General features: G+C 36.2%; 1 protein-coding gene and 1 long non-coding RNA gene across 3 annotated transcripts in view; both read right to left on the bottom strand.

Annotated features, from left to right (window-relative positions):
• Positions 1 to 5,498: 5,498 nt before the first annotated feature.
• Positions 5,499 to 24,626, bottom strand: part of LOC144845486 (E3 ubiquitin-protein ligase RNF170-like) — a 291,346-nt gene continuing 272,218 nt past the window's right edge. For both annotated transcript variants that reach the window (XM_078702865.1, XM_078702864.1), the window contains 4 exons: positions 8,623 to 8,831; positions 8,403 to 8,476; positions 7,401 to 7,514; positions 5,499 to 7,096 (listed from right to left, as the gene is read on the bottom strand). In XM_078702865.1, the coding sequence (XP_078558991.1) occupies positions 6,836 to 7,096; positions 7,401 to 7,514; positions 8,403 to 8,476; positions 8,623 to 8,831 (658 nt within the window). In that variant the 3' untranslated portion in view covers positions 5,499 to 6,835. The remainder of the gene's footprint in view (positions 7,097 to 7,400; positions 7,515 to 8,402; positions 8,477 to 8,622; positions 8,832 to 24,626) is intronic.
• LOC144845500 (uncharacterized) lies at positions 21,277 to 22,649 on the bottom strand. Its single transcript, XR_013612551.1, has 3 exons — positions 22,398 to 22,649; positions 21,851 to 21,965; positions 21,277 to 21,577 (listed from the first exon to the last, which is right to left on the bottom strand). It is a non-coding gene; the product is annotated as an uncharacterized LOC144845500 (long non-coding RNA).

Genomic DNA, 24,626 nt, shown 5'->3' with positions numbered 1-24,626 from the left:
AATTTAGGAACTGCAAGAAAACATGTTTCTTGACATACTCCTTGTTGAAATGAACATTATTTCCAAAGTTTACCAAAATCGGACGTCAGGAAGTGGGTTAATTAGCATACATTCAAAATGGCCGCTATTTATCATACCATTTTGAAGCTCCATATCTCCTTAACGCTTGGTTTTAGACCACTTAAGTGCATTGCGAGTAGATATAAATGTGATATTAAACTTCATAATTAGCATATTTAAATTGCCATATAACGTACCTATGATGTCATAAGACATATGACGTCATGTATTTTGTCACAATAATGCTCAATTGGCATTATTCTAAGGGGAAAATATAGAAACCGAAAGGAAAAAATGTTTTTAATCTCATTGAAATAGTAGAACATTTAGTAGAACATTTACAACTTCATCAGAAGTTATTCGGCCACCCTTCACAACATGCAATAGAACATTCCAGTTAATTTTCTGCAACTGCAACTTTTTATAACTGCATATATATCTCATATATCTCAATTATATTTAAAGAAACAGGATTCTTAATTCTGTAATGAGTCTGGGATTTAATAATTCGACCCCATCCTAAATATGGAGTTGGATCACAGTAAGTCATCCTAAGTACATACATAGAAAATGTAATGTTGGCGCCGTCAAAATACTTCCACCATACATGTAGGCACAGCAAGTCTACTTCATTGGCTGTTCTGATGTCTTTTTAAATTTTGGACGGAACAGTTCTTGCTTTGAATAGAATGCATCCCCCTGTTTCTTTGCAAGTGCAGAGCATTACAAAGATGTTGCAAATTTGCTCCTTAAGATGTTTTCTTTAAGTACCAATTATTCCACTATTTTTTGCTTCTTCTGTCTTAAAACGCAATCGCTTTTTTAAATTATGGCAAAGTAAGATATTTAATAGATCCCCATCTGCATTCAAAGTTTCTATTCCATTTTTCTGACATTTTCTGTCAAGGAAGTTGAATACTGTCTTGTCGAAAAATTAAATACTGTAATTAGTAGTGGCAAGTTTGAAAATTACTTTATTACCTTAACAACCCCTTTTGGATTCCGTTGATGTGTATCTTTAACTGATGGTTCTTCATCCTAGTTGACACTAGGACGAAGTGTCGTTGTTATATGCTCATTGAATCTTGGAAACATCATTCAAAAGATAAACATTATATAAAACATCATAAAAAGTTGTTGTCTCATAAATGATCGACACCAAACAGATGCAATGAAATAGCAACTTTGAAAGAGCAGAATGGAGATGCTGACTATACCGAAAACTACAGTATGACATTTATCATTTCATGTATCATCTCAATTTCCAGTTGGGGAATTGAGATGAGTTTGTGGGAATGATGGGTTTGAATAGCCTGACCCACAGACAATCGCCTCATTACAATATTTTTTTATTCCTTTACCAATTTAAAGAGATAAAGTTCTAAAAGATGTAGTTTTAGGAAACACAAAACAAGATGTGCGCTTGAGTACAAATCAGTTTCGGAAATACAGTTGATGATCACCTTTTATACGGTTCTGTAGAATAACTATTTTCATAAGATTTTGTAAATGGAAACTTAATTATAAATTTCAACGGTTTTTACATATATATCTACTCGTAATGCACATAGGCTGTCTAAACCCAACCGCTAAGGAGATACAGGGCTTCAAAATGGTATAGTAAATAGCAGCCATTTTGAATTTATGCTAATTGACCCCCTTCTTGACGTCTGATTTTGGTGAACTTATAGATATCATGTTCATTTCAACAGGAAATTGTTAGAAAATTGTTTTCCTGCAGTTTCTACATTTTTTAGCATGGGATAATGCCATTTAAGCAGTTATAACATAATATATGATGTCACCATTACCTTATGACGTCATATTTACGTCATATGGTAATTTAAATGTGCTAATTGGAAAGTTTAATGTCACATTTATATCTACTCGCAATGCACTTTGCAGGTGGTCTAAAACCACCATTAAGGAGATAGGGCTTCAAAATGATATAGTAAATAGCGGCCATTTTGAATTTATGCTAATTAACACACTTCCTGACGTCCGATTTTGGTAAACTTTGGAAATTATGTTCATTTCAACAAGGAGAATGTTAGGAAACTTGTTTTTCTGCAGTTTCTAAATTGTTCGCATAGTATAATGTCATTTAAGCATTTATAACATAATTTATGACGTCACAACTACCATATGACGTCATAGGTACGTCATATGGAAATTTAAATATGCTAATTAGAATGTTTAATATCACATTTATATCTACTCGTAATGTACTTAGGTGGTCTAAATCCAACCGTTAAAGAGATATGGGGCTTTAAAATAGCAAATGGCGGCCATTTTGAATTTATGCTAATTAACCCACTCCCCGATGTCCGATTTTGGTAAACTTTGGATATGATGTTCATGTTCACCGTATCAACCAAATAAAACCAAAAAAAATTCTGTTGCAATTTGTTCTAGGTTCAACCATATTTTTACTGGACTATAAACCCTATGATTTGCCGACATTGATATAGGCCTAGGTAGGCCTATTGGTAGGCTAATCTTAAAGATGTATTGTCCCTTGAAACACAAAAAAATGAAGGTCAAAATATTCTAAATTTAAATTGGCCATATCAAAGTAATATTAAAGTTATTCACTTTAAGTCGAAAATTTGAGCCAAAAGCAACAAGTTTACGTAATTAACAGGTAAATTAGTTTGATTACATTTCGTCTGGAAAATCGTCGCGAGCGAAAGTAAACAAAGATTTCAAACCACGATTACGCATTATACATGATGCTAATTAGGATTGTTTACAACTCGTCACAGTTGAGAAGGTATTTTCACACAGATCGTGGGGAAGTTTTATGATTATGCATACAGAGTAGCCAAACAAGCGCGTTTCATTATGGGATATGTTTTGATCGAAAACTTTGACTGGAAGGAAGTCAAAGTTATTTTTTTAACAAAAAAACGTCTGTATTTCAGTTAAATGATTTTTTTTCCGACAAATTTTTGGTGATAGTTAATAACTATTAAGATACTTCAAAATGACCCACCTTTTTTCGAAATCTGTTATTTTTTATTTTTTTGGAATTAGTCAAAGGGACAATACATCTTTAAGTGTAGTAGCTACAACGTGTAATCATGGAGGGCCATGGTGTAATCATGATCTATATTCTCATCGTTGTCTACTTCTTGTGGGGAATAATAATACAGTACAGTAATAGACAAGGTACTTTTATGCTTTGTTTGTTCATGGTTAAGTTTACATTGCGTCTACTTTTCAAAATGAAACAAGCACTAGAGAGTAGTAGAGTCAGTGGTGACGTATCGCAACTATACATAGCAAGCCAATCCCGGATCAGGGATCGCAGTTTTCATTTGATTAGGCCCGGTGATTGGATGTGATGTGGATTACAACCACTAGCCAATCACCAGGCACTAAATTTAAATATAATCACATCAATAATTAAGGAGATTTATGAAGAAACCACTGCTTAGCCATATATTAAAAACATGTTTGTTGTACTTGAGATCACAAGACACGGTAACAACATACATGGTCAAATGCATAATTTAATATTCTATAGATTACCGCAATTTTTAATGGCAGGATAAAAATTGCATATTTTATTATTATTACCAACCACTTAAAATTACCGGTCATAAGAAAGTGAACTTTTCGTAGTCCAATTGTGATGACATTAAAACAGAATTGTTCAGCAATATATTGTTATTGTCAATTAATCATCGATGCAGACATGTCAATAGAACAATCAGACTGCACATACTACAGTATTTCTACATGGCTGTTTTGTTCTTAAAAAATGTAAAAGTTGATTCGCAGCGTTATATAGAGGGCCGCGGTTAGAGACATGGAGTTCAATGAGCGTGTTTGTTTGATTGGCAACAGTGCTTTAGTATAGGCAAGCGCGTTGGAAAATCGTTTGATGTCACCATCTACAGTATGCATATCCTTCTATTCCTTAATCCATGCTTATACATTGTTAAAATATGGTTCTCGGTCAAGTTGTCCTTTAAGCAAAAGGTTGTACATATGCCTATGTATTCTGTTCTGTATGTTATTATTATTCGTATACATGTATTGTAATTGTTATTTTCACAAGCTTAGCCCATGGATAAGTTAATCTATGGTGAGACTATAGAGTAGGATGTAGCCTAGTGTAGTGCTACTTCCAGAGTTGTGTAAATGACCTGGAAATATACACAGAGATATTGCATTTTGTATTTAACTTTTTGTATTGTATGATGTATATTGTTCCCAGTTTGTTTGAGGTTAGGAAGTAGAAAACTAAGACATAAGTTTTGAAAAAAATTAGTATATAAGATGAAGTAGAAGACACAATCAATATATGAAGAGTTGTAGATGTATAGTTATAAGTTTATATACATGGGTGAATGTGATTCAATATATTGTTGTTTCCAAAGTTCATATATATTTTCATTATTGATGAATCTGTGCATTTTTACTGTATGCTTTGAGAATTTGAAGAGATAATATTATAAATTACTGTTGCAATAATATTAAAAGTAATATCTACACCGTTTTGTTTACATTGTTTGTATCACCTAAAATTATATAGCCTACATGTCACACTTGTTATTGTGCCACAAAGTAATAATAATGTTTGTAACGTTACATCTGTTTCAGCTGTTATTTATCATCGAGATGTTATTTATAGGATCGTACAACAAATAGACACAATAAAAACTAAATCGCTATCTTATCTTTGTGCAATTCAACAAACCAGCAATTGAATAAATACTATTTTAATATCATATAATATGTCTGTGATGTTTTTTTTATTGCACTGTGGACAGATAATAAAAATTCTATGCATCTTTAATACACTTGCTATTTTGTAGTGAACATTGGAAATTATTTCGGACACACCGGCACTGTACATTCAGCCGCTTTAAGATGTATTGTCCACCAAAAACATAACAAATTATGATGATGATGATTTAATAATAAATCAGACTTTGAAGCCATTTTGTAGTTGTAACAGTTACAGTAGTTAACCACTTCCATATAAAAAAATGTTTTCACTTAAAAAATTGAGTATGTTTTGCTTTAAATTACAGTTTTTTCATGTAATGTTTTTTTTGTGATTTAATTTTTTGTTAAATTAAATAACCATTATGTTTCAAATTGCATATTCAGCAAAAACTTTTCAGGTAGACAATACATCAATAAGTACTCCACAGTCTAGTGGTACTAATCAACTCATTGGATAACTTCGACAACCAACGCTTTGGATACTGTGAAACCATTGTGCAATTCAACAATTTATAAGACACAAACATCTTAAATGGGATCAAACTGCACAATCAACAATCGACTAGTTATAAATTGAACACAATTGAACAGTTGTAGTTTCATTCACTTACTTTCACAGAAAAACTGAATTGTTCGCTGGTATTTAGTAAGAATAATACTAAATAAATAGCTTATCGCTCTAAACACAAAACAGGTACTTTCTTTATTAAAGTAAATCAAAATTTATTCAATTATTTTTTATGGAATTCACTTCTATTTTCTTAGTATTTTCAAGAATTTAATGAACACATTCATCAAATAAATATTTTCTTCAGGGAAGAGAATATCATTCTTCCCTAGTTTGACCTAAATGTTTTTTTCCTGTGGACTATGAATACTCCTAAGTAAATAAAAAAAACCATATTTAATAAAAGTTACATTTAGTACCAACAAGATTATTTTAATGTGACGTACCCATATATGGACATGATGATGTCATATCACTACCATATTTGGGCATATCACTACCATATTTGGACACATCACACTTTTTTGTCAAACTAGTTTGATAGTGTAGACAGAGCTTAAGGAAAACTAATCCTACTCTCCATTAGTCTGCGTATCATGTATATTTTTAAATAAAGTTGCTTGAATCAATGTAATGTACAGTAGTACAAGCAAGGCAATCTAACAACAGGATGCTGAGCTCTGGAGATCAAATGGTTTATCTGTGGCTGCGAAATAATCAGTTCCACACCCCTTAACAGACACCTTGCCCCACAGAGAATATGTACAGTACTGGTACTGTATTTGTCACAGCCAGACATAAGATCAAAGGACTGTTACAAGTTCTCTTGGTAAGCCAAGCTTAGTGTCCTGTTGATAAAGTATGAAATAGTGACTACGGTATGTCCTTTGTAGATTGTACTGTATATACCTTGGAGTGATAAATAATAGGAGCAAGTAATTTATCAGTCTCAGTCAAATAGTCTTATCATTAATTAATGTAGTGGAGCTGTAGCTTGGTGGTTAACATGCTTGCCTTCCAATCCAATCTCAGGGTTCAATCCTGACCTAGTGCCAGGGTTTGTAACTCCACTCCTTAAGCCTCAAATGAGACTTAGTTTATAAGCATGATAAATTATAAAAATGGTTTATCCATCCTGCAATTGGTCAGTTCCTCGCTGTTGGATGCGTATAACATTTTAAAGTGCATACCAAAACATATAAATTAAATATGGCGGAAACCAAAGAAAGGCTTTATTGTCATTCCTGGAATGATCTATAATACTGTAGCTGTTCAAGTCATTGCCTTTTGTAAAGTTGCAAATTGCAATATGTTGAATGTATGTATATTTTACGCTCTAGCAAACACACGATTACCGTCCTGTTTCGTAAAGTCCCTACTATGACCCGGGAGGTGTAAAATTATACATGTTATGACATAGTACAATATCTTCTGTGTGTCCTAAAAAATTATAGACATGTTGCATAAATTTAACAAAATATTTACAAATATGGAATTAACCATCAGAAATATAAAAAGTATTTGTTCTTAGCGATTAGCAATAATTCCTCGATATATCACAGTAACATATATACCTATTAAACAGATAATAAAAAGATCATCAAAAAACCCTAATACACCGAAAACTGCCTCTGGTATAACGTCTAACGGACTAAGTAGGTAAAGAATTGCAGCTATGAAGCAAATAAAAATACGTAGTCTGAACATCCAAACAAGGCCACTTGGAGAAAACAGTTCAATGACAAGATGTCGCAGAAGAGTTGGTAAATCACGTAAATAATCTACAAGCTACAAATAAAATAAGGTAATTTTAATTGCTAGAGAAGATAAAATGGTGTTTCAAGAATATCCCATGGGGCTTATTTCTGGTACTGGTAAAGTTACCATGATTGATAGGACTGTGCCTTCCCCCTTTTGGCAGCTAAAATGAAATAATTGTTATATCTATGATTTTTACAGGCTAAACAGTTTTGAATCTGCCCAGTGAAGTGTGGGTACACTGAAAAGACAGACATTTTCAAAACCTCCCAAAAACTTGTTAACATTTTTAACAATATTTAAAATCGTAAATTTGAAACTCTGGGAAACTCACTGGTCTTGGCTCTCCTGAAAACCGTCTATTATAATCATGAATTTCTTGCATAACTGCCTGATGGTCTACACCTTCAGTTTCATTTTCTCTAAAACATGGAAATAAAATTGTTACCTGAAAATAAGATAAAACTTGTTAAAGAAATGATTTTGATATTTAAAAAACTGTTCATTTGGGACATTTGACACTCCAACGCTGGAGGCCTTTTTGGCATATTTTAATTCCTGTTTTTTCCTCTTTCCACTGCTTGGGGGCTTCCATGAACTCCGGGGCCCTAGGTTTAGCCAGTGAATGCTCATACCCATTACGCCACTGTATATACTGTAGCATTATGAAAAATCTCATCCATGTAATATGCATTCAAAGAGTGGTATATTCATATTTTAATGTCTTTAATGCACTAGGCATATTTTAGACTAGGGTGTTTTGAGCAGATAATCAGCAGGTCTAACTAAAAAAAATCCTCACTGTTTATATGCGAGCAGTGGGAGTAGATTACTGCGAGGCGTTTTTTGGGAGTGATCAGTTGATACACCTTATGTTAGTTCTTGGCAATGATTTAAAATGTTGTAGTAGTTGTAAAATACTTAAATAAGTAGAGTTTAGTAATGTTGTAATGTTAGTATAATTAAATGTTGTTGTTTAAAGTGTGATTGTCAGCTGTTTATTAATAATGCACTTGTCAATTGTATGAACCACTATACGACCCCAGGGAGAGGTGCGTCATTTGTCCATGTGTCATACCTTGACGCACTCCTGTGTCAAAAATAGGTAACCATGACGAACCCATTTTGAAGAACAATTGCCAGGTTGTTCATGATATGTTGTGTGGTAAAGTGACAGAAATTGACACACCATTGTTTATTGATGTGACATACCATTTAGGCTTTTTGATGCACCCCTGCGTCAATAATTATTTGTAAATGACGCTCCCATGACACACCTCTCTCGGGCTCGTACAGTGGGTCATACAATTGACAAGTGCATAATAATGGGACATACTATTTGTCTACAGACAGGACAGTTGATAGCTCCAAGCCATGCACCATACCTCCAGTATGTTATTAAGCAGTTTGCTGAAAGTAAAACACTTTTTCAAATTATTAAAGTACCTTAAACAAAAACACTACCAAATTTAATATTATGCATAAAGAATTACAGTCTGGATTCATTTTAACAACTAAAATAAACAATTGCAGGATATTCTAAACATAGAACATACCACAGAAAACATGACCACAATTTGTTTCAGTGGCAAAAACAATTTGATCAATCAAACATATGGGACATTGTGAATCATGATTAACTTCTCGTCTTGGTATTGTTGTCTCATCTTCTCCTGTGTCTGTGTTTTCAGGCTGGTTTACTCGTAATCTTTGTCTTGCTGTATTAACCCTTTCTTCATTTTCTGGATGTATTGTACGGTTACTTCTGCAAGAAAAATAGTGTGTGTGTGTGTAATGTAATCAAACATTTTGTTCAAATTAAGAAAGAATTAGGCCTAAAGAATATCTTTTACTTAAATATTAAACATTTCATTTTAATTTATAATCAAATTTTCAAATTAAAATTTATTCACCCCCCTTAGGAGAAATATATAAAAACTGTACAGTAAAATAAAACACATCAGAATGAAGATTCACATGAATCATAAAAAAGATTAAAATGGTTTTAACAAGTTAAATAAAGTGTCAAAATCATTGTGAAAAAGGACAGACTTATCACAGATACCATGATTGACACAATCCACAGATTTACACATTTTTGAAAGATTATGGTGGTATGTACTATTACAAATAGAAAAGTCATAGCTTTGTATATTATCAATTAGGGTGTTCTAAATTGCTATTTAATTGATGCGAGTAAAAAGACCTAGATTTGGAATATCTGGTAAATTCACTTGATTACATTTAATAATGTTAGACAACTTGGGTAAATTTAAAGAGTGAAGGAGAGCAGTGTTTCTACAGAATTTAGGTAAACCCAACGCTGCTTTAATTAATTTACTTTGTATTTTTTCTAAGTCAAGAATATCCTTCTTGCTCAGATTTACACATTGTAGGCCATACGTTAGAGTTGGTTGATGTAGTTTTACATCTGTAGACGAACCATTTTACACATGCCAGTTCCTTGCAATGCATAGAAAGCTCTCTGACATTTACTTATTCTATTCCTGACATTTTTTTTTTTTTTTTTTTTTAACCATCCATCCAGCTATTGCTGATCATTAGGGACCCTCAGAGATTCACAAGACAAACATATACACAAGATGCTCTACATAAACAAAGTCGTATTACAATTCTTTGGGAGTGGAGTAATTTGGTCCTTAGAAAAAATCCTGACATGTGACGGGACTTGAACCCAGGACCCTTGGAGTGGTAGACAAGCATCATAACCACCAAGCCACAACTCCACTCCGACATGAGCATCGTCCTTAAGCTTAAGGGTTTATGGGCTCTATGTAATTTTCAAATCAGAAAATAAATAATTGTTATACAGTAAATTGTAATAGAAAATCTTTTAAAGATTAGGCCTACTGTAGTACAAAAGTGTTTTGCTAATTTGATGTACAAAACTTGTCTGATTTGAGGTGAAATTTGTGATAATATTAAAAGTTAAATGGTATGTACTGTATTTCATTTATTGCTTCATTATGTTGTCTCTAGAGGGTATTCAGTTGCATGCCTACAGTACAGGTTGAGGTCACACACAAACAGGCTACAGCACATTGAAGTTCAAAATTGACCATTTTTAAATGCCATTTTTGAATTAGTAGATTAATATTTGTTGGCAAATAATACATTAAACAGGGAACAGTAATAAGTAAAAGTAAAATAAGTAAAAAGTAATAATTTTCAGCATACTTAAATCAATCATACTTTAGTGACAGGTGACATTGACAGAGTTATTAGGTTACTAGTAAGCTTACTAATGGGGTAGCTCTATTCATTAAAATAGTTACATACTGTACATTAATTAAAATAGCCTAATAATTTATTGATTTTTCAGTATTTTACCAATTATTAAACAGTCCAGGCCTGCAGACAGTCCCCACTTCACCCAATTCTTTATAATTTTAAGAAAATGAAAGTTCAGCACATTATTTTAAAATTTATAGGCCCTGTGTCCCCATATTTTAAGATTCTGAATCAGCCACTTAACAAGAATTACAATCGAGAGCCCAGTGATGAAGCGCATCTTCCGTCGTTCTCTTTGCTAAGGAAACAATTATTCCAGCCCTGCCGCCATTAAAATGTCCCATTTTCGCTATTTGAGGTGGATGTGATGACATTATCCTATGCTAAAAAATGTAGAAACTGCAGAAAAAATTTTTTATAACAATTTCCTGTTGAAATTAACATGATATCCAAAGTTTACCACAATCGGACTTCAAGAAGGGGGTTAATTAACATAAATTCAAAATGGCCACGATTTACTATATCATTTTGAAGCCCTGTATCTCCTTAACAGTTGGGTTTAGACCGCCTATGTGCATTACGATAAATGTAAAAACCGTAGAAATTTATCATTAAGTTTCCTCATTTACAAAATCTCATGAAAATAGTAATTTTACAGAACAGTTATGAAAGGTTGTGATCATCAACTGTATCTCCACAACTGATTTGTACTCGCGCGCACATCTTGTTTTGTGTTTCCTACAACTACATTTTTTAGAACTTCATCTCTTTAAATTGGTAAAGAAAAATAAAAAAAAATATTGTAATGAGGCCATTGTCTGTGGGTCAGGCTATTCAAACCCATCCCACAAACTCATCTCAATTCCCCAACTGGGTTTATCACAGTTTCCCATCCAAAATTGAGATAACACATGAACATGATAAATTTCATACTGTAGTTTTCGGTATAGTCAGCATCTCCATTCTGCTCTCAAAGTTGCTATTTCATTGCCAGAAATGACATCTGTTTGGTGTCGACCATTTATGGGCCAACAACTTTTTATCTAATGTTTATCTTTTGAATGCTGTTTCCAAGAGGAAAGGAAAGGACATTCAATAATGTGCTGAATAAGGATGAAGAACCATCAGTTAAAGATAACCTGCTTAATAAATCAAACGGAATTCAAAAGGGGTTGACATAAAAATGGAATAGAAACTTTGAATGCAGACGGAGATCTTTTAAATATATTACTTTGCCATCATTAAAAAAGCGATTGCGTTTTAAGACACAAGAAGCAAAAAATAATGGAATAATCGGTAGTTAAAGAAAACATCTTAAGGAGCAAATTTGCAACATCTTTGTAATGCTCACTTGCAAAGAAGCAGAGGGATGAATTATATTCGAAGCAAGAACTGTTCAGTCCAAAATTAACAAGACATCAGAAAAGCCAGTGAAGTAGACTTGCTGTGCCTACAACATGGATGGTGGAAGTATTTTGAAGGCGACAACATTACATTTTCTATGTATGTACTTTGGATGGAAAACTATGATCCAACTCCATATTTAGGATGGGGTCGAATTATTAAACCCCAAACTTATTACAGACTTAAGAATCTCTTTTCTTTATACAGTATGAGATTGCAGTTATAAAAAGATGAATTAACTGGAATGTTCTAGTGCATGTCATGAAGGGTGGCCCGAATAATACTAACCGAATGATACCCATAATCTTAACCTGGATGTGTTAAATGTTCTACTATTTTCATGAGATTTAAAACACCTTTTCCTATGGTTTCTATATTTTTCACTTAGAATAATGCCAATTAGAGCATTATTGTGACATAATATGACGTCATAACTAGGCCTATCAACCTTTAATAACTGTAGGCCTAAAATTACTATTTTCATGAGGAAACTTAATGATAAATTTCAATGGTTTTTACATTTTCCATATAGGATATGTCATTTGAGCAGTATTGTGACATTTTATGACATCACATTTACCATATGATTTCATAGGTACGTTATATGGTAATTTAAATATAATTGGAAAGTTTAATATCACATTTATATTTAATTGCAATGCACTTAGGTGGTCTTAAACCAACAGGTAAGGAGATACGGAGCTTCATAATGGTATAGGAAATAGCGGCCATTTTGAATTTATGCTAATTAATACTGTATCTTGAAAAGACCATACTATCTTGAAAATAAGCCCAGTTGGATTGATTTCGAGGGGGACTTCTTTTTTGACATGTGCTTCTTTTCAAAATTAATCTTAGACTTTTTGTCGAGGTTTTACGGTATTATTTATTTATTTAAAAAAGAGGACAAGATTACTGCTAATGTACATTGTTGAAACAGATTCATAATTTAATTTGTTGCAATGATACAAGTGTTTGACAAACATGTCTGTGTCATCTTTTCATTGACTATATAGTTTTGATTGCAAATAATAACTTTGCATTTTGTGACATACAGTACAAAGTCCTGTAAGTGTAATGTTGGACTATATGGTATGTTCATAAAATAGGCCGACTGTACTTTTTCCAATAACACCTTATGATTATTAGGTTGGGTGTGGTCTAATAAGTATTTTGAAAGTTTACTGAAGGATACATCATTTTTTATAAACCTACTTTACTACATAAATACAATACAGTATAATGAAATATAATTGAAAAATTATGACAAAGTACTAATGAAATTGGACAGATATTTTTAAAACTGTATTCAGAATAAAAAAGCATCCAACAATACCAAACGGTATGGAATTTGGTAAAATTAGATTATTAATAACTGTGCCAAGTTTCAGAATGTTATCACAATTTGAAGGATTTGCCTCAAATAAGCACCTTAACACACCTACTAATTCCTTCTCTGAACATGTTGGGAATAATCCAAAACTGATTACACGTATTAAAAACAAAGGCCAGAACATCTGGTAACTTAGTATGGAGGCTGTGCATCAGATGTTCATCCATAATGTCGTCAGTTCCCGGAGCAGATCCCTTATTAAGAGAATTAATTTGCCTTTGTACATCCTCACAGCTAAAATACATATAATTGAATATTTCAAGTCTCAACTGATTGGATTTATCATTGACAAACGCCGCAAACTTAGACTTGTAGAAGTCGGTTAATGATTGAATACTGTAGATATGTCATTGGGATTAGAATACACAAACCAACAGTGGTGTTGGTAGTCTATGAGTGCCGCTTACCTGGATAAACCAACAATAGCCCCTTCTCCTCGAAGAGTGAGATATAACTCGAAAAGTAGAAGTTTTCATTGAATTCCCCTCTCCACAAATGGTATAGTCCATGAACTATGCCCTCAAGTGGGAGCCTGCCCACAAACCACCATCATCATTTCGCAAGACCTCTTGTCTGAGGGGACGGTGGGAGGGCGTTTATCCAGGTAAGCGGCACTCATAGACTACCAACACCACTGTTGGTTTGTGTAGTCTATTTCGTGCCTAGCTTACCTGGATAAACCAACAATAGCCAGTGTAGCACCGGACTAGATACTAGTCGGCAGTGGGAGACAAGTTTAAAAGAGCTTTGTGTATTCATTACTTTCAGCTCTGCTGTGGCTACTGGTGCAAAGTTTGTGGAGATATTCGATAGGTGGGAGAGTGAATACTGACTGTGTATGCCACCTTGCTGGTACCACCAGAATACAACACGTATGCAATCACACACAACTGATGCATGTGAACCGGTGGTGGAGTGTCTGATAAAGCACATAACTCAATTTTCAGTTGTTGAATTTGCATCTGACTGGTGCGGGGCACCGAGGCAGTGATATTGAGACACTCCTTCTGGCAGTGCGGTGGATTGTAACTTAACTGCCCTCACTGGAGACAAGTATATATATGTATTATATCACCCAAAAGATAAGTAGATTTGGGAATGATAAACACAGTCAGTAATCTGCGAGCTGTCAAGCATCAATACTAGCCACACTCAAACCTAACCAGATTTGAGGAGTGTGCAACACGCCTCTGCATTCATATGTTGTTTCTTCTCATTGCCAATAAGAATGCCAAAAAGGTGAGAATTGTAATGGGCCTTGTCGAAAGGCATCTGACTGATGTATCAGAACGGCTAGTATGATACTGACGTCCCAACAGGAACTAGGGCCTTAACATGAGGCCGATCTCCAAACATCTCGCAAAGCAACCTGAAACTGCAGGAGATGTAGATACGCTCAAGCCGTCTTTAAAGGTCGGAATTACAGCACCCAAGGCAGACCGGTAGCCGGACACGGTGCGGACCTGCAGATCTGACTCAAACAGATAATGCAGGAAGGCGCAGACTTTACCTAGTTCTCTTTCATAGGGTCAATCTATTGGCGCTTGCACCATTTAAAATAGTGTTTTAGTTGGCTATTATAGACGGCGAGTAGGGTTCCTGTCGGGATCTCGTCACAAGAAGGGCGGCCAGGCCATTTGGAATGTCCGAGACTCTGAGCTGATCCCCGACAGTGGCAATACATTCAGGTCGAGGGATCGGGGGTTCGGCAAAGTTCAGTCCTGCGTCAGCAGGTCTCCCTGAATCTGAGACGTAGAGGCTGATCGTAAAGCAGGCTGATGAGCAGAAAAACCCACGTCTGTTGCGGGCAATGGCTCTATCAGAAGTACTCGGCATTAATGGCGTTGAATGTGCGTCAGGACCAACGGCAGTATCGAAATTTGTGGAAATGCATGAGCCCAAAACCGTCCCACGGTATGGACAGGCATCCACTGCCCATGCATGTTCATCTTGACTAAGTGCGGAAGATGCATGCTGCCTGACGTCGCAAACAGATCTATGTGGGGCCGCCCAAAGTGGTTGAAATTTGGGTGGCAATCGGCGGAAGGAGACGCCATTCCGTAGGATGTAGATGTGGGTTGGGACAGAGTGTCCGCTTCCACATTCAGTCGGCCTGCAACTTGGGCCACTGAGTTCTACGTTGTGGTCTGTGCACCACATTAGTAACGTCCATGTGTGGCAGCACAGTGTTGGGGACCACATGTCCCCTTGCTGTTTATGTGAGCAACCACAGTTGTATTGATGGAATTGGCGAGAACATGGCGATTTGCCAGATGGGGTAGGAGAGCTTCCAATGTACGCTCAACTGCCCAGTTCAAAACGGTTGATGTGGGCATGTCTCCTTGCATGATCAAATGCCGGAGAAGCGACTTCCACTGACAGTGCATAGCCGCCCCAACCTACTTCGGACGCATCCGTTTCAAAACGGAAGTCCGGTTCTGACCTCTGAATGGGTCTGCCCACAAGCAACCAGCCTTCTGCAAGCTACCAGATGCGTGAGAATGAACGCATTCATTACAACCACTTTGTGAAGTGAGTCTGATTTTGGACGGTAAGCTGCCGGGAGGTGCAATCGTAATGGTCGCATCCTGAGTCGGTAGCACGGAACTAGGGCGACGAAGCTAGACAGTGACTCTATGTGCGTAGCCAGTCATACCCCGTCGGAGCATGAGCATGAGATGTAGCACTGCATATCTTGCCTTGGCCACTCGCTCATATGGATGGGCACGCATGGCCCGTTACCAAATTGATTTGAGCTCCGAGATAAAGAGGATTCTGTGTAGGCAGAAGACAAGATGTTGCTTCATTTACGCCTGCAGACCTTCCTCCCCAGGCCCGTCTCGTTCTCCCATACTTATTCTTGGAGAGCGAGACCATTGTAAAAAACGAGGTTTGCTGTGGGCCTATATATCAATATATGAGACTGGGGGAGGAGGTCTTATGTGAGAGGGTGCGTTGGGCTCATCTCTCGGCAAGCTCTCACTGCTGCAGATGGCTTGCAGTAACACCGGAGAAAACTCATTCACCCCGGGACCGCAGAGGCCGCAGCGTTGCATTGTAGCTGCATATTGGAATCCTGCTTGTTCCGTTACGAGGCGGAAAAATGCTAGGCTGTTTAACAGCTGGTCCCTGGACTGGGCCACGATAACCAATCGTCTATTAAGTACATAAATGTTTGATGTTTGACTGCCGTGTTGGTGGAAGAACGTTTCCAGCGTTCGTACCAGGCGTGTCACACACGCAGGGCCGTTTAGAGGCCGAACAGCAGAGCGACGAATTGGTATAAGTGATCATGGTTTCGGAAGCTCATGATCCTGACCTGCAATAGGCATGTGAAAGCACTCTTTAGCGCCTTTCGGTCTATTGTGGCAGCCCAGTCGCCTCGTCTTAGCCCCAACAGGATAGATGAAGGCTGTCTACATCCTACCTGCAGGGCCGAATGAACCGTTTGTTCAGACTTAAAGGGGTAGCCAATTGCCAGAATTCCTTTCTGGCAAGAGATGGTGGACTTGTGTCCCGGGATCGCATATTGAATATGAACTTGCACCACAGCTCCTTTTGGAGAAGTGCGTCGAGGCCGGCCATGAGCGCCTGTCTTTTAAGCGGCTCTGACGGAACCTCGTATGTCGGGCACCACCTCTCATAGGGGCTCGAAATGATATGCGATACCCGAGCGCTAACAGTAGAGACCTACTTATCCTTTGTCATGGCCTACTGTACCATACCTGCGCAAAACCATCTCAGGCGACCCCTCCCACCTGCCCGCCCTCGCTCGGAGGGACGGGCGCCCCCAAACCGTCACCGGCACTTCACATTGTTGTGGCGTCGACCACCTCTGTGGTGAGCGCCTCTCTCGCCACTATTTCCATGACGGGGATTATGTAAAGCTTGTCTAGAAGTAGAAGCCTCGTTTCTTTGCATAGGCTGTGCCGGTGGCGGAGGGGGTAGCTGCATCTGCAAAGGAGCAGCGGGGGAGCTGGCGGTCGCGATACTGTCCTTGGCGGAAAGCTGCCGTGATGTGCAATAGTAATGGTCACATCCTGAGCCGGCAGCACGGAACGAGGGCGACGAAGCTGGCCAGTGACTCTAATGTGCGTAGCCAGTCGTACCCCGTCGGAGCATGAGCATGAGATGTAGCACTGCATATCTTGCCTTGGCCACTCGCTCATATGGATGGGCACGCACGGCCCGTTACCTAATTAATTTGAGCTCCGAGATATTAAACGAGGATTCTGTGTAGGCAGAAGACATGATTTTGCCTCGTTTATAAGGAATCCTGCTTGTTCCGTTACGAGGCGGACAAATGCTAGGCTGTTTAACAACTAGTCCCTGGACTGGGCCACGATAACCAATCGTCTAAGTACATAAATATTTGAATGCTGTGTTGGTGGAAGAACGCTACCAGCGTTCGTACCAGGCGTGTCACACACGCAGGGCCGTTGAGAGGCCAAACAGCATGAGCGACGAATTGGTAGAAGTGATCATGGTTTCGGAACATGTGACAGCACTCTTTAGCGTCTTTCGGTCTATTGTGGCAGCCCAGTCGCCTCGTCTTAGCCCCAACAGGATAGATGAGGCTGTCTCCATCCTACCTGCAGGGCCGAATGAACCGTTTATGATTTCAACGCCAAAGAAAATAAAGGACAGTACCGCCGTCCGTTTCGCGAACGCCTGCAGACCTTCCTCCCCAGGCCCGTCTCGTTCTCCCATACTTATTCTTGGAGAGCGAGACCATCGTCCTATCACTGTCATCTCTTGCCAGATAGACGGACCATCGTAAAAACAAGGTTTGCTGTGGGCCTATATATCGATATATGAAACTGGGGGAGGAGGTCTCATGTGAGCGAGTGCGTTGGGCTCATCCCTCGGCAGAGCTCTCAGTGCTGCAACGATGGCTTGCAGTAACACCGGAGAAATCTCATTCACCCCCGGGACCGCAGAGGCCGCAGCGGGTGCAGGCATGATTGGAGGTGCATTGTAGCTGCACTGAAAACAACAGCTGATCCGAATATACGGACCGTGTCCAAAATGAAGTGTCAACTATGACTCAGCTAGAAAACCAGACCAGTCAGGAAAGAAGCATAGACAAGATCTTTGATCCTGCAGTATGTAGGCCTAGGCCTCTTATATAGACCAAGTTCCAGCTAGGCCTTACAAAATGATGTCTAGCCACAATGTTATTGTTAGGCAACATGCATGGGCAACATCTGACCCTGCAAGATCTAGGCCTAGGCCCCCTATGAGAGCATTAATAAAATTTAAGAAACTCAGGAGGCCAGCCTACAATAAGCCTAAACCACTATGCTAGGCAGTAGACAAGCTGTCCTGCTAGATTTAGGCCTGGCCACTATGGTACTGCAAACATTTCAGCCAGTTGGCCTAAGTGAAAACATTCACAAAAATGCTTGCTAAAAGTCATTTTATTGACATTTCAAAGTTCAATGAATCTCTGTAACCAAGAAAAACTACTTAGCTTCATATAGCAGCAGTCTCAGTATCAAAACTCTATTGCAACAGCAAGAAAACTGTGCAAGCTCTTTGAAGACATGTTTACTCTTTCATGTCTCGAAAAGAAATGATGATGGTGGTTTGTGGGCAGGCTCCCACTTGAGGGCATAGTTCATGGACTATACCATTTGTGGAGAGGGGAATTCAATGAAAACTTCTACTTTTCGAGTTATATCTCACTCTTCGAGGAGAAGGCTATTGTTGGTTTATCCAGGTAAGCTAGGCACGAAATAGACTTCCTTTTACCCTTAGAATTATTAATTGTGTTCCAGAATTTTCTGGGATTTTTTTCTTTATATTATTACTAATATTAGGCCTACTGATTATTCTAACTTGTTCTTATTATTTTACTTAGGTTGGCCCTCATTTTTATGCTTTGTATTATTTGTATGGCATTTTGATGAAATAAATGTTTGTTGAATTGAATTATGTGGTGCTGGTGGTCATTCGGAACTTCTATATATATAGTATTATTATACTATATAATATAGGCCTAGCCTACTACTAACTGTAGGTGGTTTATTTATGCCTAGGATTGTAATTAAAACACGATGTGCACTGTACTTGAATGATTTAACAATTGGTTTTCCAATTATTATAGTCTTCAATTTCACTAAACACAATTTCAAATTGAACATTGAAGCTAGGTTTAGGCCTAGGCATATTTGGTCAAAACGAGGACTATGACTTCAACAGTGTCAGATGAAATCGGTTGCGCTTGAAAGCGGTCGCGATAAAATCAACATCCGGTACTGTATTTTGTATGGAGCGCCGCTAGATACGATTTTTATCATATTAGTTACGTTTGATATCGGTCGAGTTTTATTTTGGTCGCGCTAATTTGTATGGGACGCACTAGATACATTTTTAATGAAAACGCTAATTATGTTTTAGTTAATTTTGAATATAGAATTTCTAATAATACTATTGACATTTTTGTTTACCTCGATCGTTGATATTTTTTAAGTACAGTAAAATCGTTTTAAAAATGTTTTATTGAATATTGTTTAAGTTAAGATTGGCATGCCACTGTTTAAAGTTTTGAAAATGTTGAAATAATTTAATAGTTAAACAAGTAGGTCACGCGCCTATTAAATTGCGTATTTTTTAATCACAGTAATTACGAAACTCGTTCTATACCTGCAAGTGGATACCAGCTCAATGAGGTTTATGTAATAAAGGAAGATGATGCATGATGATGATTTTTACTTTCGATATCTGCCACTCTGACGTGAGCATGGTTTTAGGATAATAATAATGATAAAATATATAGATAATATGCCATTATAAATCAATCTACCGGGCCTATACAGACTATATGATGTACAATGATAGATGTGAGAAGAATAATGGATGGATAATAAAGGTGGACACGATTCTCAAAGAGGTAATCTGCACTGATATTTAAAGTTGTATTGTCCCCCAAAACATGAAAAATAAAGATGAAAAAGATCAAATTTTGAATAGACCATTTTGTAGTTATAATAAAGTTATTCACTTTCGCCGAAAAAAAATCCGAAAAAAATATTGATTTCGCTTATAAAAAATCAAAATAAGTTTACCATTTTTTGAACTCATAAAGCTCAGAAATTCCTAAATAACGATGGTTAGCTAACAGCTCATAAATATGCATGATATGTTAATGAGCATCCAAACAGGGGAGATCCGATCTGTTCACCAAATAAACAAGCATGTGCGACGAATAGAAGAAAGTGCTGGGGTTTCCCTGATCGTATGATGTAAAAAGCTCTGCCGTTAATTTGCTGGTAAGTAGAATTTTATTTTAGATGAATGACATATCCTCCTATAATAGTTATATATCGCAAACTAGACGTTTTTGGCGTATAGTTATAGGCTTAGCTATCTAGGCTAGGGTATCTAGGCCCTAGTTAGCACTGTAGTACTAATACTACTGTGTAGTGTAGCACAAGCAGCAGCTGTAGGCAGGCAGATAATCGGGTCAGAAAAGTAGACGGGAACCCACTTTGAGGCCTAGTTAGGTCCTATATATCGTACTCACCTAGCCAGGCCATCACTCCACAACTAGCTACAGGAAATAGGCCTACTATGTTGATGTACCATTGATATACATTTGGAGCTCGAATTAATTTTATTAAGTCTATAAAAAGACTAACTGATAACAAAAAACGAACATTTGGAAAATGATCAGCATACAGTACAAAGAAGTTGACGGTAGAATAGATTGTTGTTGATAGCAACCAAAACAATAACACTAGAAATTAGACTAGGCCTTTTTGAGGGAGGAGATACACTTTTCAGGAATTCCTTACTGTACATTAGTACCCCAAATTAAAAACTTCAGATTCATGTACAGAAATAATAATTATATGTATGTAATAAATTGTGAAGTATTTAACTTTTCTATTTGACTTTCGTATTTATACATCATTGTTTTTAAATTTATAGACTTAAGCTAATGAAGACTGGAACAGAGGTTAGACCCATACTGCATAAAGGCAACTGGCGGTAGAATCGGTAGTGGAACACAAGATAAATATTTAATGAATATTATAAATCATTCGGCAAATGTGTTGGTTGTTTTCCAGCTTTTAAAATGTTGTATAGTTTTCATAATTCGAGCAATAACATTTGTATACAGTATTAAATAAATAAAAAATACTACTACAGTACATGAGATAAAATCTCCATAATTTTAATGTGTGAAGATTTACAGTACAGTAAAAAATGAGTTAATTACTAGTATATTTCATTGAATTTCTGCATTATTGTTGACAATTTATTTTCAACTATTAATTGATGTGTTGATTGTGGCATTACAGCAATAGCTTGTCTTCTGTGATTGTTAATCCATTTAAAGTGTCATAGTAAGAAATGTTCAAATAAATATTGTGAATGTTGCTACCACATTTTGTGTTGATTTCTTCACCATTTTCCACTACTTGCTCATATTGTTCATTCAAGTGTGTTAATACCTATTAAAAGAAAGACATTTTTTATTAAAATATGTACATAAAAAGTTTCATTGTGTGAGTGTTGGTTTGAACGTTATTGCTTTGGAAGAATTTTCAACATAACAGTACTAAGTACTGTAAAGTACACATTCCAAAAAATATTTAACTTAGATAATTTGGTCATTTTCTCTAAAATAATTACATTATTGGATGTACAGTATAGGCCTAGTTACAATTTTCACAAATTTATATTAGCATTAAAATCTAATTAATCATGAAGGAAAAACCAAGCACCATAATCTCTCCTGGCCCTGGTGGTGGCCTTATTTTTTATTTTTGGCAGCCATTCACAAGTTTTCGCTTTTTGAGTTTCGCTGCTCTTATGTATAATTTTTTTTAATCACAAATTCTACATAGAAAAGAAAATTAAATGTTTTAAAATGAATGAAAAATGATATGAATAATGATAAAGGACTATTATTATAGTATTATACTAAAAATAAGACGAGTTGGTGGTGTCAAAATTCACACTACTAAACCTTATTCTTTACTCCATGCTCACACTCACAGATGAATGTTATAGGCCTAATCCTATTTAAAGCTATAGGTTGGCAATAACTATTAATAAGGCTTACAAGTTGTATATATTAGTATTAGCTAGGCCTACAACTAGGCCTAGTACTACTAGACTAGCTACTACTACTACTACTAGGCCTACCTAGTCATAGCCAATAGATAGGGGATAGTACACTAGCCAGTACAGCTGTACTGGGCTAGCTAGGCCTCCTATATACTAACTAACAAAGCTGCACCATAGAAACTACAGTTCTTGCTTACTTACCAATCTGCTAGGGCCTAGCCATAGTCTTTTCTTCAAGATAGGAGTTGTTTTTTTTGTTGTTAAACTACATAACTTTCCCACATCGTCGTCTCGCCATATCACGTCGTATTTTTTTTGTGATGACCTAGAGGTCACATACACGCGCAAGAATCATACAATATGCATAATTCATAAGCTAATTCAGGTCAAGGGTTAAATTAAACCGGAAGCCAGCTGGCTGCCAGCCAACCGACTTCCGGTGGACTATTTTTTACTTTAAATTACGATTTTCTCAGGTAAATAATTTTTTTTTTCGATCAAATTTTATTTCAAAGTGAATAACTTTTATGTATCATTAAAATGGCCTATTCAACAAAAATATTTTAAAAAATTATTTGTTCAGGGGGACAATACATCTTTAAACATTTAGATTTACGAACGGCGTATGGATGTGAGACACTGAGTTGTACTTAATTATTTACATTAAATGACTATTATAAATGAAGAAATAAAAGATATTCAAATTAAAAACTATAGTATCGCCGACGTATATACGTAAATTATATACATCGTTTCACAAAAACACGTGCATGAGGCCTATAGATGTTTCAAACGTATGGTTATTAGTAAAACACGTCATCTTACCTGGCCTTGGACAATGATCGTTCGTGTTTTGTCCATGATTTGACACATTAGTGCATGTTTTTTTAAAAAGGGGAATCCCCATCAGCAAAATAACGTACTGTTAGAGGAAACGGCTGCACGATCATAGAAGGTCCATCTGCGATATGGCATATTTGGGTGTTTATTTCAATACTTGTTTGTGCTTTATTTTATCTTTATAAATTATATTTATTTTAATTAAATTGATATTGTTACATGTTTATGTCTTGTCATGATGTATTTCTGTGAGGATCCCTAATGATCAGCTTTGGCTGGATGGACCACCCTCGTAAAATATATTGTTGAAATAAATAAAATAAATAAAAGTAACTTGCCTTTTAACCATCTGCATATAATGATCATTTTTACTAAAAACTATTTTAAACATTAAAAATAAAAATATACACATGATTTTCCTCAACAATGGCTATAGCCATTTCAGTTTTTTGTTTATTTTAGGAACGGACCGCGCGTGTGAAGGTACAGTAGTTAAAAAATAAAAATTATACTGCAAATTAATAAAGATCAAATTAAATATACGTGGGGAATAGTATTATAAAATTACATAGGGAGATTTGATGATAAGACATTTTGAGTAAGCTGGCAGGAATAACTTTAGGCTATCTGTGTCCCGTTAGGACCGAGATGTCTGCCCATGTTGCAAGCCGTAATGTCTTCTTTCTTGGGCCGAAACGGCCCACTCTGTCACGGAAGTTAGTTTCAAAAGATGTTTAAATTAAATAATGTATTATTAGGATGGTATTTATTTGAATAAACGCCTCTCCAATAAAACATCACTTTGAATAATAATCCACCCCCCACCAACCCAACTATCTAATAAACATCCATCCACATTATAATAACACAATTATACTATTTGTAGTAGAATTCATCGCACTGTTATCTACAATTTACCAAGCATTTGTTATTCTTTTTTACCACTTTTCATATCTATTAGAGGATTTCATTTGATTATAAATGTTACCATATTATAAAAAAACTAAAAAATTTAACATATCCCTCGAATAAGCACCTGCCTCAAATGAACGCCCTAACAATAAACACTATACTTTAAAATGTTACTAATCATCTAAGACACTGTGAAACAGAATAGTTTAGTTTTACGAATGTCAAGCATTTTCTATAATGGTAACCGACAGAAAACGTACAAGGAAAACATTATCATTCCGAGAACCATCGTCTACACTTCCTAGAGGGGCCGCGAGCGAAGCGAGCTCACCCTCTAGTAATATATTAATTACAGTACATATTATAAATAGAGGTAAATTATTATATGCCTAATATAATATTTAAACATGTTTAGAAATGGCCATTTTGAAATAACACAGTCCTTCTCCGAGACCTGTGAAAAATATTAATGATTGATAAAATAAATATTTATTAACCAAATAAAAAATACCCACATAAATAATCTAGTTCCTAAAAAATATCAATTAAGTCTATATAAACGAAGAAAATGTATATCCCGCTAGCATGCATCTCGCTCCATACAATATAGCGCGACTGATTTCAAACGCGACCGATATGTTTTTTGATGTGTTTTTTCATTATCATGTTTTTTTGATG

This window comes from Antedon bifida, chromosome 6 (assembly GCF_963402885.1).
Source record: "Antedon bifida chromosome 6, ecAntBifi1.1, whole genome shotgun sequence".
NCBI classification, from domain to species: Eukaryota; Metazoa; Echinodermata; class Crinoidea; order Comatulida; family Antedonidae; genus Antedon; species Antedon bifida.
This window is presented reverse-complemented; position numbering and strand designations above follow the sequence as displayed.